The sequence below is a fragment of the Syngnathus scovelli genome, chromosome 4 (genome assembly GCF_024217435.2).
Source record: "Syngnathus scovelli strain Florida chromosome 4, RoL_Ssco_1.2, whole genome shotgun sequence".
In the NCBI taxonomy this organism is placed as follows: Eukaryota; Metazoa; Chordata; class Actinopteri; order Syngnathiformes; family Syngnathidae; genus Syngnathus; species Syngnathus scovelli.
In genome coordinates, this window is record NC_090850.1 from 7,559,624 (window position 1) to 7,577,316 (window position 17,693).

General features: G+C 42.6%; 2 protein-coding genes across 2 annotated transcripts in view; one reads left to right on the forward strand and one right to left on the reverse strand.

The window, feature by feature from the left end:
* The window catches only part of LOC125967100 (uncharacterized), a 187,328-nt gene that overhangs the window by 62,253 nt on the left and 107,382 nt on the right, over positions 1-17,693 (forward strand). The gene's annotated exons all lie outside the window — the stretch shown is intronic.
* On the reverse strand, positions 187-12,754 carry jph3a (junctophilin 3a). Its single transcript, XM_049717778.2, has 5 exons — positions 11,349-12,754; positions 5,686-6,466; positions 5,087-5,211; positions 2,035-3,278; positions 187-1,900 (listed from the first exon to the last, which is right to left on the reverse strand). The coding sequence occupies exons 1-5, from the start codon at positions 11,728-11,730 to the stop codon at positions 1,820-1,822; spliced, it is 2,613 nt and encodes an 870-aa protein (XP_049573735.1). The 5' UTR covers positions 11,731-12,754; the 3' UTR covers positions 187-1,819.

Consider the following 17,693-nt stretch of genomic DNA (forward strand, 5'->3'; position numbering starts at 1 on the left):
ATATATTTTTCCAAAAATTAAAATTTTAAAAATTTGCATTCAAACAAACAATATATGCATTCTGACAGGTGTTAAGGGTTGATATTAAGCTTTGATAGGCTTTATATTGATTTGTTTCTCATGAAATAACCTGTGACAAAGTAGAAACCATCTCAATGATGGTATTCAATAACCACGAGTCACTAGTTCATATTTCAAACATTTTATTATTTTTTCCCACATTAACAACCTCATAAACCAAAGCGTAAGAAAGAGCATGCTTGGGCATGCAATGATGTCACAATATGATGATGCCACTGGGTGCCAAGTATAAAACATATATAATAGTAGAGAATTTGTTTTCATATCATTCATAAACTCATGAGATTTCGAGAGTTAAAAGCTAGCGTTTATTTTACACTGCTCTCCATGTCTCACGTAGCCTTGTGTTACTAAATAAAAGAGACGAGGAGGAGAGACCTTACAAAGTGACACCAGATTGAGCAGGCTGAACAAACATGCGGAAAAATCCCGTCCGGCCCAAAAAGTGTCAGCAAATGACACCGTAGAAACCCCACCTTCCCATTTTGAGTGGTTCAAAGGGTGACTAAGAGACGGAGTCAAAACAGTGCATGCCATTCCTGGTTAGGTGGGGAGTGTGTGAGTTGTGTGGAAGGTTATTTGTTTCCTCATAGCCTGGCATCATTGTGGGTTTTATCGCAATTTACATTAAAATTCATTGGAGACGGAAACTCAATTAACATGAGGCACTCTGCATTCTCGCTGGCTCTCAAAATTGTCAAATAGGAATAATAATGACACATACCATAGTATATAATTAGCGGTCCTAACATAACAGTCTGGAGGCTGTACAAAGGGACAAGGCTGAATTCTCGTATTGTCAGCAGTTAAATGTGTCACATGTTGGGTTGCCGCGTGCGAATGTGTGTCGATGTACAAGGAGTGCTGACAAAAAAAAAAAGATCTCTTTGCCAACAAAGTTCCTTGAGTATAAATTTGGTGTTGGTGATATACAAAAGTTCACAAATCACACATGAGCCTTTATTTTCCCTCCCCAGATCCAAAGATTTGGTTGTGTGGCGACGTTAAACAAATGCAACAAGTAGTGATCACTTAGATGGAATCCAAACAAATGAAAACAGAATAGTGATGTTAAAGGGATTGATAATGCATTTTAACACCCCCACACAGCCTCATGCAAAAGTTTCAAGTGGATTTGGACTACAGAAATAAATGCACAAATAAATAAATGCACAAACAAACAGATGAATAAATAAATAAATAAATAAATAAATAAATAATGGCTGAGCCCTTTAAATGGATCTACTCTTGCAGCATAGTTCTGTATGTTGCGCATAGTGCGAAGAGGGGAATGAGATTGATACATGGGACTGAGAATGAGAAAAAGTTGAAGGACAACATCTGTTTTGATGTGCAGTGCAAAATGTAGTTTGAGTTTCATGTGTTTGCGAAATGATAACCAGTTTCTTTTTTATTTTTTCTCAAGGGATGGAAAATGGACCTAATCTGCCGGTGACAGTCCATTTAAAAGTATGCAATGGACACTCATGCATATGTGTCCATAAATGCCACAATTGTGTAAAGCTGCAATCTTCACTTGATTATGAAACATATTCAATCATCTTTTAATGGTTGCAAGCTCAAAATAAGAGTAAAAGGAATGGCATTCATGCAGAAACTGAGGCTTTGTGACCATCATTCAGGCTGTGGGCTACAGTGGACTAAGCACAATGTCCATCTCAATAATATAATATACTGCAGTAATCAATAAGTCTTAGTAGATCATACCTGTTTTAGCTTAAATAAAGAAATGAATGAAAAGAATGGCTACTCCAATATTGAGTAAGATGACCATAATCACCAGAATGGAGCTGGAGCCCTAGGGGAGGAAGAAAAGACAAAATTGGTGATGTCATTTGCTTCTTTAGATGTTCACATTCTCGTCAGTAATGAAAGTGTGTAGCTTTGCCTCTCCTGTGCTGTGGAAAAAAACAAAGCATGAACTGGACTTACTGAGTTTGATTTGGGGGTGAGAATCTCTCCTTCCCGCTCCAGAGTGATGGGCTGAGACTGAAGCGGTGGGGAGAGGGTGAGGTCCCTATGCAGCGGCCAGTCCTCTAGCTCCGCCCCCGCATTCAAATTGTCCAGCATCTGGACAGAGTCAACGGAACCCTCTCTGACCGGTCTCAGGCCTCGGGATCTCAGCCGGTTGTTTTTGGGGGCTGGTGATTCCTGAGCCAAGCCTCGAGGTATCTGCGATTGCGGACACTGCAGCCTCATGTCTACTGTGTAGTCATTCATCCTTTCCTCATTCTGCTCTGTGAGGCGTGAATGGGCGGGGCTCCACCTAAGGCTTCTTTCTGCAGTCCAACCCTGGGTGAGGCCATCTTGCCTTTGGTCAATTACAGCATGCTCATTAAGTTTGTGGTTGGAGGGATTGTGCTGCTTCAGGTGGTGGTTGGAGAAGACATGCTCTCGAAAGTTGTAACTGGAGGCAACGTGGTCTTTGGGGTTGTGATTGGAGGAGATATAATCTTGGGAGTTGTGATTGGAGGAAGCATGCTCAGAAGTCTTGTGATTGGACACGTTATGTTCCAAAGCCTTGTGATTGGATAAAATGTGTACCTGCCTATAGTTGGAAGAGGCATGCTCATAAGCCTTGTGATTGGTCGACACGTGATCCCATGTTTTATGATTGGATGACGTGTACTCCCTTGACTTGTGAGAAGAGGTGGAAAGCTTGGAGGACTTTGGGTTGGACGCAGAATGCTCCCATGCTCTGTGGGAAGAAGTGTGCTCCCGGACTTTGAAATTGGAGATTGATTTCTCACGAAGCTTGTGGTTGGTTACAGGGACTGGATCGTGGCCATTAACCTGTCCCTCCTGTTCTTCAAGTAAAGAGGGCGTTGTTGAGCGGCTGCTACAGCCTCGATCTGGGTACACGTCATCCGCCCAGTTGTTAGCACCCCCCTTCAGTATGTCCGTGGCCCGTGACTCCACCAGAACTTGGATCTCTGACCCACCCTGATCATCCACGGCGCTCTGTCTCATGAAGCAAGCATTTCTGGAACGATTTACATGATTGGGTGGGCTGCGGGTCGGACAGATGGGGACACTCAGCGCAGGGCTGAGATCGGGCGTTATAACAGGCGGTGTCATGTCCGGAGTACACAGCTCTGGACTGTCTGTTCCGGTGGAGATGACCTCATGGTCTTTGTCCTTGACGTTCTGGTGCTGGGGCATTTGACATTCGAGCCCTAAGAAAACAGTTGGATATTAACGCCAATGAGGTGATCTGGCAAAACCCCACAGTGCGTGTGTGCCAGAATACGGGACAGTGTTAATAACATGCTGTGTAACGAAAGCAAAATGGCAAACATAATCACTGTAAAATCCAATCTTCATTCTATGAACTAAAAGTTTCAAAAGTATCTATCTTCATTGCTCTTTTTTCGATAACAAGCTTTTTCTTACCATATTATTAGGGACACCTGCGTAATCTTAACACATCTAATGCGAGAGCTGTATCAAAACGGCCTTTGCAATGATCATTTGTATAATTGACACTATGGAGTTGTAACTTGCAGTGATATACTAGAACTATACTCTATAATACTGAGAGTTGTTTCTAATATTTGGATTACCTTAAAATAAAAGTTCAAATTTAGAAAACAGTATGACTGACTTCAGGCCTATCGGCTACCCTTTCAAACTAAAACTACAAGAATAAATTATTCATACAACATAAGAAAGTTTATGTGCAAGTATTTACACCACAGGTGTCAAAATCAAGGCCCGGGGGCCAGATTTAGCCCACAAGGGCAAATCATGTGTTTCGACTTTATGTTTGCAAATTGTCTTCTCAGGGTTTATTGCAATATTGTTTTTTTTTTTTTTGTTACTAATGTGTTAAAAAATAGTTGAATTGGAAAAACAAAAGTAGTTATCCTTCAATTTGTTGTGTATATTATGAGGCGATCATACATATCATACAGTGTATTGCATCAGGCAGAATGGCCCTCCGAAGGAAAACATAAGGTGTCCCGTGACAAAAATTAGTTGAATACCTCTGGTTAATACAATTTTCTGAAAGCAGAATTTTACACCACCCGTTTTGCTAATTTTTCTTTTTTTTTTTTTTTTATGACAGCATGAAAAATACAGCAAACGAACTGTGACTTGATTTGAATTAGTGGCCCAGTCCTTATTATGCAGCTGCTGAGCACAGAATCTATCAATGAGACAGCTAGCAATAGATGAAAGAGATTAATTAATTGTTTTTGTTGTGTTGTAGACTGGAAGTGGTTGTTGATGAAGTGAGCTTTGAAACTGGTGTAAAATGGAGTTGACGACTTGGTTGCAGTCAGCAGGGGTGCTGTTGATTCAATCTCGGCTGTTTCCACGGTTTACAGCAGAAGAGCAGCTACAGTGAGATCAGTGATATTTTGATGCAGTTTTAATGTTTAGCATTCCTGATTTCCTTGATATCTGAAGTAGTGGTAGTGTTAACATCTGAAGCGCCATCTGTCATGTTAACAGTGAACAATTTTGTTTTTCACATAGCTCTTTTGTTTGTTCCACTCATTTTCATCTTACTCCATTTCTACCTTAATGATTTGTATCTAGGCCAGAGAATTTGGCATGATAAATACACTAGTTGATAAATAACTATGCAAACTTTGTATGTAAATATCATGTGTGAGGCAACCAGAGAATACACACTGGACTACTGTGAATTATGAAAATGGTTCTGTGGACCACTCCTTTCTTATGTAGATGTGACATTGATGAAAGATTTCATGGATAGAAAACATTATTTCTGTTCATTCCATACTGTTTTTTAATGATGGGTAAATGAAGCTTCAAGATGATTCATGAATCCGTTGTTGTGTTTATTTAGACCTCGAGATGGCACTCTGTTCACGGAAGAGCTGAAAGCCCACCGACTTGCCATTTCTTAAAACCCTCACTTTAAACCAACATTGCCATCTAGAGGAGCCAAAGAATACAACAACTGGTTCATGAAGCTTCATTTTCCCATCACTATTGTACACGGACAACTCACCATTGCTGTAGATGTTAAAGGAGGGTGAGAGCTCTTTGGCAGCTATCCGTGACAGTCGACATTCTTCCATGGCCTTCCGTGCAACTCCCTCTGCCGCCTCTGCCTTTCCACGAGCGTGGCTCATTCTGGTCACAACAATTGGAAACATTTCACTCATACACTTTAGAATTCTGGGAGAAAATCGAAAGGTGTTCTGTCTACCTTTTTATAAACTGACTCTGGATCAACATGCAGTATTTCATACCGGTCGGCGGGGAACACCCTGAACTAGTTGCCAGCTAATCGCAGGGCACGCATAGACAATCAACCAATCACTCTCACAATCACACCGACAGGTAATTTGGAATCGGCAATTCATACATATTTTTGGAATCAGGAAGGAAACCGGAGTGCTCAAAGTTAACCCACGCAAGCATGGGGAGAACACTAACAATACTTCTGACAGAATACATCCAAATGCATTTATAGAAAGAATTTTGAGCCCCTTCACTATTTTTGGCAGGACAATAACACCATGTAGTTACTTTATGGAAGGATCGGACATGTACTATATTACAGTACATGTTCAACCCTTCATTTGTGCATAAGCAAAAAATTACCTTGACATGGCAATCTCAGCTTTCTGCTTGGCAATTTCCGCAGCCTTTTCTGCCGCTTCAACAGCTCGGTCCACCTTCTCCCTGATTTTACTGGCCCTCAGCGGAATCAGGTTCTTGCGCTTGCCGCTCACCAACACATTCTGCTTGTACTTTCCCTCTTCCTTGGTGCCATCAGGAAAGGTGGTGCATCCATACCCATGTCTTTTGTTCCCTGCCCATTCACCTGCGTAGTGAAGGCCATCCGAGCGTCGACCCACGCCCCAGCCAGCCCTGTGGTCGCTTTGCCACTCACCTGCATACATTTCTGTAACAGTTGCATCCACAGGAGCGCCCTGATCATTTTCACTCGCATTGGAGTGGATGTCGGACGCAGCCGAGCTGACCGTACTCATGCCAGCCTCGCTACAGAAAGAACTTTGTTTGCTCAGCTGACTGGCAAGGGAGCTTTTAGATTCCGAGCGTCGTAGTTTCAGGCCGCTGAGGATGGACTGCCGGAAGCGACCTTTCCTCTTTCTCTGGCGCTCGGCTTCACTCGGAGCAATGAGAGCAAAGCCTCCTCGGCCGATGGGGCTGCCGGCCAGCCCAGCCACCACCCCGTCCGTGGGCGTGTTGGCCACGCTGTCCTCAAGCACAGCCGGGGGGCCGTGACTGTGCTCAGAACGGAGGGAGTTTATGGACGTTCGCAGAGGGAAGAGGATGACGGCCGCCATGCCGTATGGCACGCTCTGCCGCACGCCGTAGCCATGACGCATCCCACCCAGCCACTGGCCCTGGTAGGTTCCTGGCCCAGACAGAAACATGAGTCAGAAGTCAAACAACTATGGCTTTCTTTTATTACTTGATAACTCTCCTTGTGGAATATTCTTTCACCGATTGGTCAACCCCGTGTCAACAATTTCATAGACATTTCATTTAAAACAGCACCATGCGTTTCAGTGATAGTGCACAGTTTCTAGGACCATATTTGGGTGCAGCCTTATCAGACAATAACAATTTGGCCGAATGAAACATTTACTACATTTCAGGAATATAAAGAGACACTGGACTTGCCTCCTCAGCAGCGCCATGATCCAAGTGAGCAAAGCATCAAAAGCACCCTCAAGGGTGCAATACATTTATCACTTCAATTCCCTTCCATGCAGCAACCAGTCTGTTAATCAGATGATTCCTTTCTTCTTCTGCAGCTATACTCCAAAATGTATCTTGTAGACATGGTTTATGCATCCCTTAGAGCATTTTTATTTGAAAATACTTTTATCGTAATGCAGTGTGCGAGCTAATGTAATGTCAGCACTTACTTGTCAATATAGCCTCAAGTTGGTCAAACTTGGAGGTAGAACTGGCAAAAGTAGAATGAAAAGTTGCGTTTGTGGCAGTTAATGCAGTTTATAAACAAGGTTTCCTTCACAAAGTCCCTCTCTCATATACCTGCCGACTATATTTTTATAAGTCGTTGAATCTCTACCCGTTTCTTGCTTGCCTCTATAGCAGTGGTTCTTAACCTTTTTCCTTGTTCACACCCCATTCAATTCACCAACCAGTTCTCGCACCCCTAACCCTAACCCTAAATAATTATAATAATAATTGGTTTACTTTACAGCTATAAGGCTTAATTAGCATTATCCCTAATGCCAATTAACACAATGACTTCTTGATTTCCAGAATTTTTCACTTTTTTCTGTTACCCGACCATTATCCCTGAAAAATGTTAAATTTACCCCAGGGTATCCTCCCTAAGAAGCATTCTCACACCCCCGGTTAAGAACCACTGCTTTTTAGCATAGGTGTCAAACCCAAGGCCCAGGGCCAGGTACGGCCCGCCACATCATTTTATGTGGCCCAAGAAGACAAATTGTGCATTGAGTTCATGTGTCAATATTAAAATTACTAATTATTTTCACTTTAAAAAAAATAGAGGTATTGCGATTTTTATTGCCATTCATCTTTTTAAAATATTGGAACAGTTTTTATTCGTTTCTTATTTCAAAACTTGTTATTCGTCAGTTTGTTGTGTAGCCTATACTACGTGTGTACCATATCATAAGGGGGTAATAATGGCCCTCGAAGGAAACTATGATTACGATGCGACCCGCGACAAAAATGAGTTTGACACCCCTGCTCTATAGAGTAGCTGCAACTGCCTTAAAGGGGGAAAACAAAAATACGGATACCAACATTAATACAAATACCTAGATTAATACCTATACCAAGCTAAAACTAATAATCATACTCATATTAATACGTATATTATCATGCGTGAAAGCAGTATATTAGTGAAAATAAGAGCAGTCGTGTTGATATTAATAACATTTCTACTGTATGTTATGATATTTCTGCTGTTGGTATCACTATTTAGGCTCCTTCTTTCTCTATCTTTTTAGGATTTTGCTATTTTTTTTTAGTCCAACCTGTTCAGGTAGATGGTCACCCATACTTTAAGTCACAAAAAGTCACAACCTGTTCAATGTGGACCTTCAGTGTGGAGAAGTAAACTTTTTACAGTGATGACAAGTGAAACAGATCCAGTTTCAGGTCAAAAAACAACATTTTCAGCTTTGCATCCAATTAAATTCATTTACTGGACATCATAGCTGTTTTTTTGCCCTAAGAAGAGTAAGAGGTGACCTGTGAATCCAGATTATGCACTATGTCTATGACTCAAGAGAGTAAAAAATTAAATTTGGCCCAAAATGAAATCCTGTAATTTGCCGAGCACTACCGCACCTACTAAAGATAAATCAACTTTATCAAATCCACTTTAAACCAAAATGTTTATGCATTATTAGCTCTCAAAGTTGGCTGGTGTTTTTTTTTTGTTACTTATCAAATTTTATGACCCTTTTACAGATTTGTTTCTTAGGTTTATTCAAGTGCACGTTGCTGCATAGAACAGTCAAATAATTCTCACAGGGTAATAATATCAAGACTCGGCCCATAATGAAGCTTCTGTCTCTGTCACGTCGACTGTGCACTGCGATAAATGGCCGCTGAAAGGGAACATGTTGCATTGATTGCGTAGTAAGAGATAGAAGAACAAAGATGGTCTTGTTTTCTCAGAGGACCACTCTTCAGTTAGATCTGTGTATAATTAGTATGTAGTATGTAATTGGGACACGGAACGTGTCCCAAATATACATTATAGCTGATATTAATTCCCAATTAGGCCACACAAACAGGAAATAATGCAGAAAAAAATATCCCTTAACAAATGCAAACATTATTAGCGGACATACAGAAATTTGAAATTTGCACTTGAATAATGGCTACTGTACTTAAATGGTTTCCTCAGAATAATTATTTTTGTCATATCATGTCAAACATGAAATCCAAAGATAAATGAGAAACATAATGATTGAAATCCATCAATTTGTGAGAGGTTTCCAAGTCATAGTCACAGCAATTATTAGGTACTCTTAATAAATGTGGTACTCGAATTGGTACTTTAATTGATGATAATGATGATGAAAACAAAACAAAAACAAAAAAACTAAAATCTCACTTTGCCCAAAAACATATTTGTTAAGTCTTTCGGTTAAATTTTATACTATTCCGTAACTAATGAGAAAGAAGTTTTCTTTAGGTGCGCACATTATTACATCCCATACATTTTTTTAAAAGAAAAAAAAAAAAGAGAACATGAATGTAATAGTCAAACGTGGTGGTGGTAGTGTGATGGAATGGGTCTGACTTGCTCAATCAAGACCTGGATGATTTGCTGTGATTAATGGAACAATGTATCCCAATTAGAGAAAAAAAAAAAAAAAAAGATTTACTTGGGTGTGATGTCAAAATTGCTGTGATAATCTGAAATATTTCATGTGAGTAATACGGAAATACCGTACACTAAATATGGAGGGGGAATTGTGCACATACAATCCAGTTATTGATTGCTAGTATAGCAATATTTGCTCCATAATTCTCCAAGGTGCATGAAGTGGTGCTGCAAATTTGACCTTTATTGCTATTAATCATGGGAAAGTTACTTACGGTCACTTATTGTTGCTGTTTTCCCCAGATAGGAAAAAAGAGGTGTCTTTTTGAGGGTACAGCACACCCATACAGCACATATTTGTCCCATCACAGGTGAGTTATTTTTAGAACACTCATGTCATTCGTGTCATTCATGGAGTTCTTGGGGGATACCTGGTGCCAGCAAGCACAATATTTGTGACCCCTCACGTAGCTATACATTTTTTGAGAACCACTCCAAGTAAAGTGCAAGTTCCATACCACTAGTTGGATAGACAGCCAGCTATTCTTGAGAAAGTCTGTTGTAAAGACTGAAAAAAAAGTTCTACCTGTTACTTGTGTGAATGGCAGCAACCATGCATTAGTGTAAAAGTTTCCAGTACAGGTTTTTATCTTACTTTATTCAGCCACACGAGAAGGGCAAAATTAGAATTAGCGCCCAGTGAGAAGAAGGGGCATTGCAGTCCATTGCAAGCATACAACGAGAATACAATTTGATTAATAAAGTATGGTGCACACGCACACAAAAATATATATCAAATAGTGTGTAAATATGCTGCAAAGGTGTACACATAACGCCTCCCCATTGTATTTGTTAGCATGGTCGACGCCACAGTCTGGCGTTATTGCCTAATTGCCCGCAACCTGACCAGGAGCTGTCTGTGGTGCTGAAAACAAGCAAGCTCGTGCTGTGCGGGCTTGTGGACGATTCATGCCCATTTCGTCTCTCCTCTGTGTTGTGTGCCTAGATTTACTGGCTTGGAGAAAATGTGTCAGCTCGTGCATGCAGAATTCCTCTGTCGGCGGTCCTCCACGTGAGCGGAAGACCAGGCGAGGCGTTTTATGTGACGCAGTCCCCCCCCCCTTTGCATTCAGTGACTAGTTTATATTTCCTGTTTAAGAACATTTTGTAACAGTAACTTCACAGCAAACACCCAAGACCGTGTTCCCTAATCCAGCACTGAACTCCGACATTCTCCTTTGCTCGGCTTGGGCTGCATCACACATTAAAGGGGCCTAAATTATAAGTAAGCAGGGAAAAGCCTGATGACGGGGTGAGGGGAAAACAGCCAATCAGACTGAATGGGTGTAAGCTGTGGTCTCTAGTGACAGGCTGACCTGATGTCTTTGTGTTACCATGGTGACTTTACAGCACCGAGGGTGTGATGCTGAGCTAATACGAGGTGTGATGACTATGTTCCTCCGCCCCTATATTAGCTCTTTTATATTTAATGATACAGACCTAAACGCTCCTGGTGTCTGTTGTGGATGTGACCCACATTATAATTATGTCACTACACTGGAGAAGCCATGTATTCGACACCAGGCTCAGCAAGTGGTTCAATTTCCATCCATCCATTCTCTATATTGCACATGGGAGAGCTCATGCCAGTCAACTTGGGCGAGAGTCAACAGTTACTCGTGGGGCACATGTACGTAGATAAACAAAAGCTTGCATTCAGACAATTTATCATCTTCAATTGTCTAACATGCATGCTCTTGTAATTGTAATTTGAGAAAACCCAGGCAAGCATGGAGAGAACACACAAATCCGTATGGGGAGTTCTGGGGGGAAGATTTAGAAAGGCGGATGTGCTAAGCACTCCACCAGTTTTTGTTTTAAACACGAGTTTAATAGCAGTTGCAGAGGAGACTCAGTCAGAATGATGACGAAGACTCTAAATCAGCGTTACCTCCATCAGAATAGGTTTCAGTTCCGTATCCATCCTGGAGGCCGTTGCTCCACGTTCCCTCATAGCGGGCGCCACTGGCTGTGCTTTCCAGCTGTCCGTAGCGACCTTTGAACCCTTGCGTCCATTCCCCTCTATAATCCCAGCGGCCCTTGCTTTCCACTCCAATGCCATGCCGCTTGCCTTGCGCCCAGGTGCCCTGATAGCTGTTCCCACTGGGCCACGTGTACACACCCAGGACCTCAAAGCCATGACTCCATGCCCCAGCGTACTCGCCCTGACCCTGTGGCCCCGTGCAGACCCCTCTGCCGTGGGCTTTTCCCTGCTCCCACCCCCCACAGTACGACCCCCCATCATCAAAGTCAAACCTGCCTCCAGTGGACATGCATGAAACAGGTTTAGGCAAATCCTTAGAATGTCAAGAAAAAGAAATACAAAGGCCAAGTTAACTCAGAAGTAGCAAGTGGGGAGGAGGCCTCGTCCGGAACAAGTAGCAGTGAGGCACGGGCCCCTGGCTTCCTTGCCTTCAAATATTAAATCCACTCTCCTGTTAGGAATGACAGGAAGGCCTAAAATGCATCATGTAGGATGGAGAAGAAATCTATGCCTCAGTCATGGAGCGGGAGCGATGAAGACAGTTGCTATACATGGGTGAGCTGGCTAACAGTGCTCCTCCTCATCCTCGTCCAGTGCCTCCTCCACCCTCTGCACCGTCGGAGAGCTCTCCGGCCCGTCGTCTCGGGCGCTCCAGACAAGCGAGGGCTAGGCTTTTCCAACAGTCCCGCAGGCCTACGAAGCAGCAATCGAGCTCGGCTCAATTAGCCATCAGAGCACATCCCTCCTGCCCCGGCAGACATGAAGCTGAAATCCAACCGCACTGGTACGACATTCAGACAAAATGTAGAAGAGCAGAAAGTTGCAGCAATTTCTCTATAGCAAAGCCTGGAAAACAAACATTTGGGCTACAATTCGAGTCATTGAGTCATTACAGCACAGACTGCCAAAGAGGCCGAAGCAAAGTGGAGTGTGGTTATCTCCTGTTTCCTGCCCCTCTCCACTCTGCACAGGAGGCTCTCTCCTTAGGGTGTTAAGAGATGCCGAAAAAAAACATTCCGCTCCATTGTCCTCTCCATCCCAGCGTCCCCCTAAACCAGAATTGTTGTCTCCCTCAATTGCACCAGGTCATCTGCCCTCCTCTTCATTTTTGGCCTGTCGCTATTTTTCTCCATCTATCTCTCGCCTCTCTTGTATCTACTCATTACACGACTGTTCCACCCCAGTCGATACCCCTCCCCCACACGCACACGCACATATACACGTTCCTTCTCTCAGCTCTTAAAGAGATACAGACAGAACGATGGTGCCAGTAGCAGCATGTATGGAGGGAGCTCGATGCGCTCTCCCTTTGGTGATCCAGCCTGCTTTTCCTCATTATCCAACCTCATTTCACTCTTTCGCTCTGCTCTGCTCCCCTCAGACTCAAATCTGGTTGGTCAGCAAACCGATTCCCTGATAACCGGTGGTTGATAAGGTCATTAATCTCCTCAGCTAAATATGGCAAGCCTTGTCTGAGCCAGTGGATGACTTCAGTGGGTTTTAATCAGTGTCAAATAGACCCAGACTGACCTTTAACAAATCTTCAAAACCAACAATACTTGACAGCACTGCCATGGCTTTACTTTCAAATGCAACAAGGTCATCAAGTGTTTGCCAAAACCTCAAACTGACAGATGAGATGGTTAAGTAACATCAATAAATTGCCTTTATGGGGGTGTGGTGTGAAACAAATTGATAACTAATGGCTGTGGGTTGCTTTGTGACTGCTATGTTCAAACCAAAAGATCAGGGGGATCCTCTATGGGGCCTGTGGTCACCAAGCAGCCCCCAAGGATCACACGTGTAGCCCACAGGCCTGTCCCATGAATACACAAATGGACAAAAATGTTTGAACGCCTCCGCAAATAAAAGAATGTGCCACAGTGGTCAGTGAAATGACTTGAATCTGACTAAAGTAATGAGAAATCAAAATCTAAATTAACCAGTGACAATCAGGCTGTTCACGGATGTTCAATAGGATTCAGATCAGTGCTCATAGAAGGATCATTCTGGATAGTCCGATGTTTAGTTTTTAGCTGTGTGTTTTGGGTTAGTTGCTGTCCGGGACAAGAGCTGAGGTGGACCAGCTCCTCACTGGCGCTGCCATGATGACTGATGGTGTCTTCCTGCAGTGCTTCCTCTGATTAAATAGACTTCTACACTTCTTTATTCCACATCGTTTCGTATTACATTGTGAGCTAAATGTTGTCCACTCGCTACGCATTGTTGCAGCCTGGTCGTCCTGGAAGTTTTCTCATCAGTTGGAGTTTTTCCTTGCCCTTCTGGAGGTCAAAATAGGGATGTCATTAATAATTGTCAACTGTGGGCCCTTTGAGACTTTTTTGCCATTAAGGGCTAGATCAATAAACGTGACTTGACTCAGAGCAAGCTTTCTGACACAGACAGTATTTTTCTTTCCTCAATATCTTGATAGTCATGAGTTTTTATTGCACCCTGCACAAATTCAAGACACCCAGTGACAGATGTAGCAAAGCAGCCCCAGAACATAACAGAGCCTTCTTCATGTTTCGCAGTTGAAACAGTGTTGTATTCTTAATATGCTTCATTTTTGTGTTATGAACGTACAGCTGATGTACAGGTACTTAAAACATGCTAATTGTCACGGTCGGGTGGAGCATGGAGCAGGACGACCAAGTGCAGCTTGGACCAGGGTTTATTGGTGAACTCAAAAAAGGCAAACTGACACGACGTAACCACAATAACATGAATGACTGACCGGGACGTGAAACCAGACGACATCAGGACATGACGACAGCAAGACCGGACGACAGCAGGAACCAAAAAGGACCTCATGACAGGAACACGCAACGTAAATCCAATACCGAACAACCACAACCAATGATCCGACAGGGAGTGAGGGGCAGACAGGACTTATATACACGACAGGTAACGAGAGGCAGGTGGGAATAATCACACTGATCATGGGCACACAGGAGGGGAGGGGCGAGCACACAGACAGAAACCAAGACAACAGACGCATAGTGGAGCAGTTGGGGACGAGACGTGACACTAATGATGGGCTAACCTTGAGTTGTTTTGCTATAGAAAGAAATAGGAACATGACTTACAAGTAACCCAGAAAGGTTGCCTTTTGTAAATTAAGTTAAAATGTGCTCAAGTGAACAGTTTTGAGTGAAAGTCAGCTTACTTGTTTTTTTCATGCCCTTCAAATTTTCAAATTTCTTTTATAATGGTTTAAAATGGAAAAAAAACATAGAACAAAAAAAAACCTTGGAAGGTTTGTCGATTTGTCTTTGGTTAAATTCTGAAACGTATGACTAGAGGGGAATTTGAGTTATTTGCAAAGAAAAGACACATTTTTGTCAATTAAATTTTGCTTTGGAACCAAGAGTTGCATATTCAAGACTCGCTGTAGATGGAAACTGATGTCTGACCAGTGCAAAGGAGATCCTGACCAAGAATTGTAATTTCCTAGTTTAATATTCTGAGTTCCTATTGTAATTTAAGCAAACCTTTGTTGAAATACCAGTTTAATTACCATCAACAAGGAGGTCAAGTTTATTTGGTTGTTACTTACCAATGACTACATGCATTCATGCTTACGACGCCATGCAGTAAGCAGATGCCCATCTTTTTTCTTGGCACTTTGAATGTGATCCAGGAGTTCATTGCAGCTTGATAATGAATAAATCAGGCAAACATAAATGGCTTCTCTATCCACCAACAATTAGAACATGACTTGATGCCCTAAAAGACTCAAATGAAGCAAAATAAATACCCCTTCAACGTCATAATTCCATAACAGAAGCCAGTTATGTAAAAATCCATGATCGCAGGGGCAAGTGTAGAGCCACTGTGACATTCGAACAACACTACACTATAATAGAAGCAATAAAGTTATTCTTTGATAGAACAAACTTTATTTACGAACATTTACAGAAACAAACAAAATATAAGGGTGAATAGTCTCCGGACATGTAATGAAATGAATGGACCAGGGTTCCCCACCCAATTTATGAGCACATCTGCTGATCATACCCAACTGTATTTCATCATCTACAGCATGTGTCAAACATAAGGCCCGGGGGCCAGATACGGCCCGCCACATCATTTTATGTGGCCAGCGAAGAAAAATTGTGCATTAAATTCGTGTCTCATTATTAGAATTGGAAATTGTCTTCACTTTTATTAATATATTTGTTTTAAACATCTGACCAGTTTTTACTCATCTGATTTGAAAATGAGTTGTCAATTTGTTTTGTAGCTTTTACTGTATATAATATAATAATAATAATAATTCATTAAACTTGTATAGCGCTTTTCAAAAACCCAAAGACGCTTACAGGGAAGAAGGCAAAGACAAAAAGACAAACAGGAGGGGGGGGGGGGGAAGAAACAATGGGATGAAATTAAGACGAGGAAACCAGTTATGGGTAGGGGAGGTCATAGGTCTGAGAGAAGAGGTAAGTTTTTAGACGAGACTTAAATATGGGGAGTGTGGGTGAGTCACAGACTGAGGGAGAGAGTTCCAGAGTCGGGGTGAAGTGCAGGAGAAGGCTCTGTCCCCAAAGGATTTGAGTTTAGATTTTGGGACTGTCAGACGTGAGGTGTTGGAGGATCGGAGGGGGCGGTTGGGACAGTAGGGGACAAGGAGGTCGGATAGATAAGTGGGAGCCAGGTTGTGGAGGGCTTTGAAGGTGAGGAGGAGTATCTTGAAGATGATGCGCTCCTCAATGGGGAGCCAGTGAAGAGAGCGGAGAACAGGAGTGATATGTTCACGGGACCGGGTGTGGGTAAGGAGACGGGCAGCAGAGTTTTGGACTAGTTGCAGTCTATGGAGTGAGTGAGCAGTGATTCCAGTGAAAAGGGAATTGCAGTAGTCAAGCCGGGATGAGATGAAGGCGTGGATGAGGGATTCAGCGGCAGGGAGAGAGAGGCAGTGCCGGATTTTGGCAATGCGTCGGAGGTGGAAGTAGGAGGTCTTGACAACTGAGCTAACGTGAGGGTGAAAGGACAGTGTGGGGTCAAAAATAACGCCAAGGTTGCGTGCCAGGGGGGAGGGAGTGATGTTTGTGGAGTCGATGGTGAGTGTGATGGATCCATTTTTATTAAGGGAGGATTTAGTGCCTATGAGGAGGAGCTCTGTTTTATCACTGTTGAGTTTGAGAAAGTTGTGGGACAGCCATGTTTTTATTGTAGAGATGCAGGTTTCAAAGTGGGTGAGGGAAGGGTTATGGGTTGGTGTGGTGCATATATAGATCTGGGTGTCATCCGCATAGCAGTGGAAGTCCAGATTAAGTTTGCGGATGACATTACCAAGAGGAAAGAGGTAACAGATGAATAGGAGGGGGCGAAGAACTGAGCCTTGGGGGACCCCTTGTGTAACTGGGGAGAGGATGGATGTGTGACCGGAGAGAGAAATGAACTGGTTTCTGTTGGTGAGATAGGAGGTGAGCTAGTCGAGTGCAGTGCCCTCAACACCTAGTTGGCGCAGCCTTTGGAGAAGGATGGAATGGTTCACAGTGTCCAAGGCTGCGCTAAGGTCAAGTAGTAGTATATGAGGTCCTCATACATTTATTTGGGTTGAGAGTCATAATGGCCCTCCGAAAGAACCTATGACTACAATGCGGCCCACGAACGAAATGAGTTTGACACCCCTGATCTACAGTCCATAATATCAAGCTCAAAAATTAACATCGAATGTCCGTGAATTTTGAGCCCACAGGACACACTGTATTAAAAACTGGCATTTTTATGTAAAAGACATTGCCACGTCGGCTCAGGAGCACCTCAGGAAACCATCATCACTTAGGAATGTACAAATGCAAGTTAGAACTCTGCCATGCAAAGCGAGAGCAATATATTAAACGCTGCTGGCTTCTCTGTGCCCAAGTTCTTCTGAAATGGACTGACAAAGCGAAAAAGTGTGGTGTGGTCTACAGAGTATATATTTCAATTAGTTTTTTGGATTATTATTTGCGCAAAGTTCAAATGCCAACATCTGTGATGGTATTGATTCATGGTATGCATGGGTAACTTGTACATCTGCGTAGGCCCAATTAATGCATATAAGATTGATACACACAGGTTTTGGAGCAACATTAGCTTCTATCCGTACATCAAGAAAGAATACCACCTACAAAGAATCGACAATTAGTGTCCTCAGTTCCCAAAAGCTTAGAGTGTTGGTGAAAGGAAAGTTGATATAAACATGCTCACGTGCCAGCATTTTTAGTCTGTTGCAGTCATCAAATTCATAGTGAATATTGC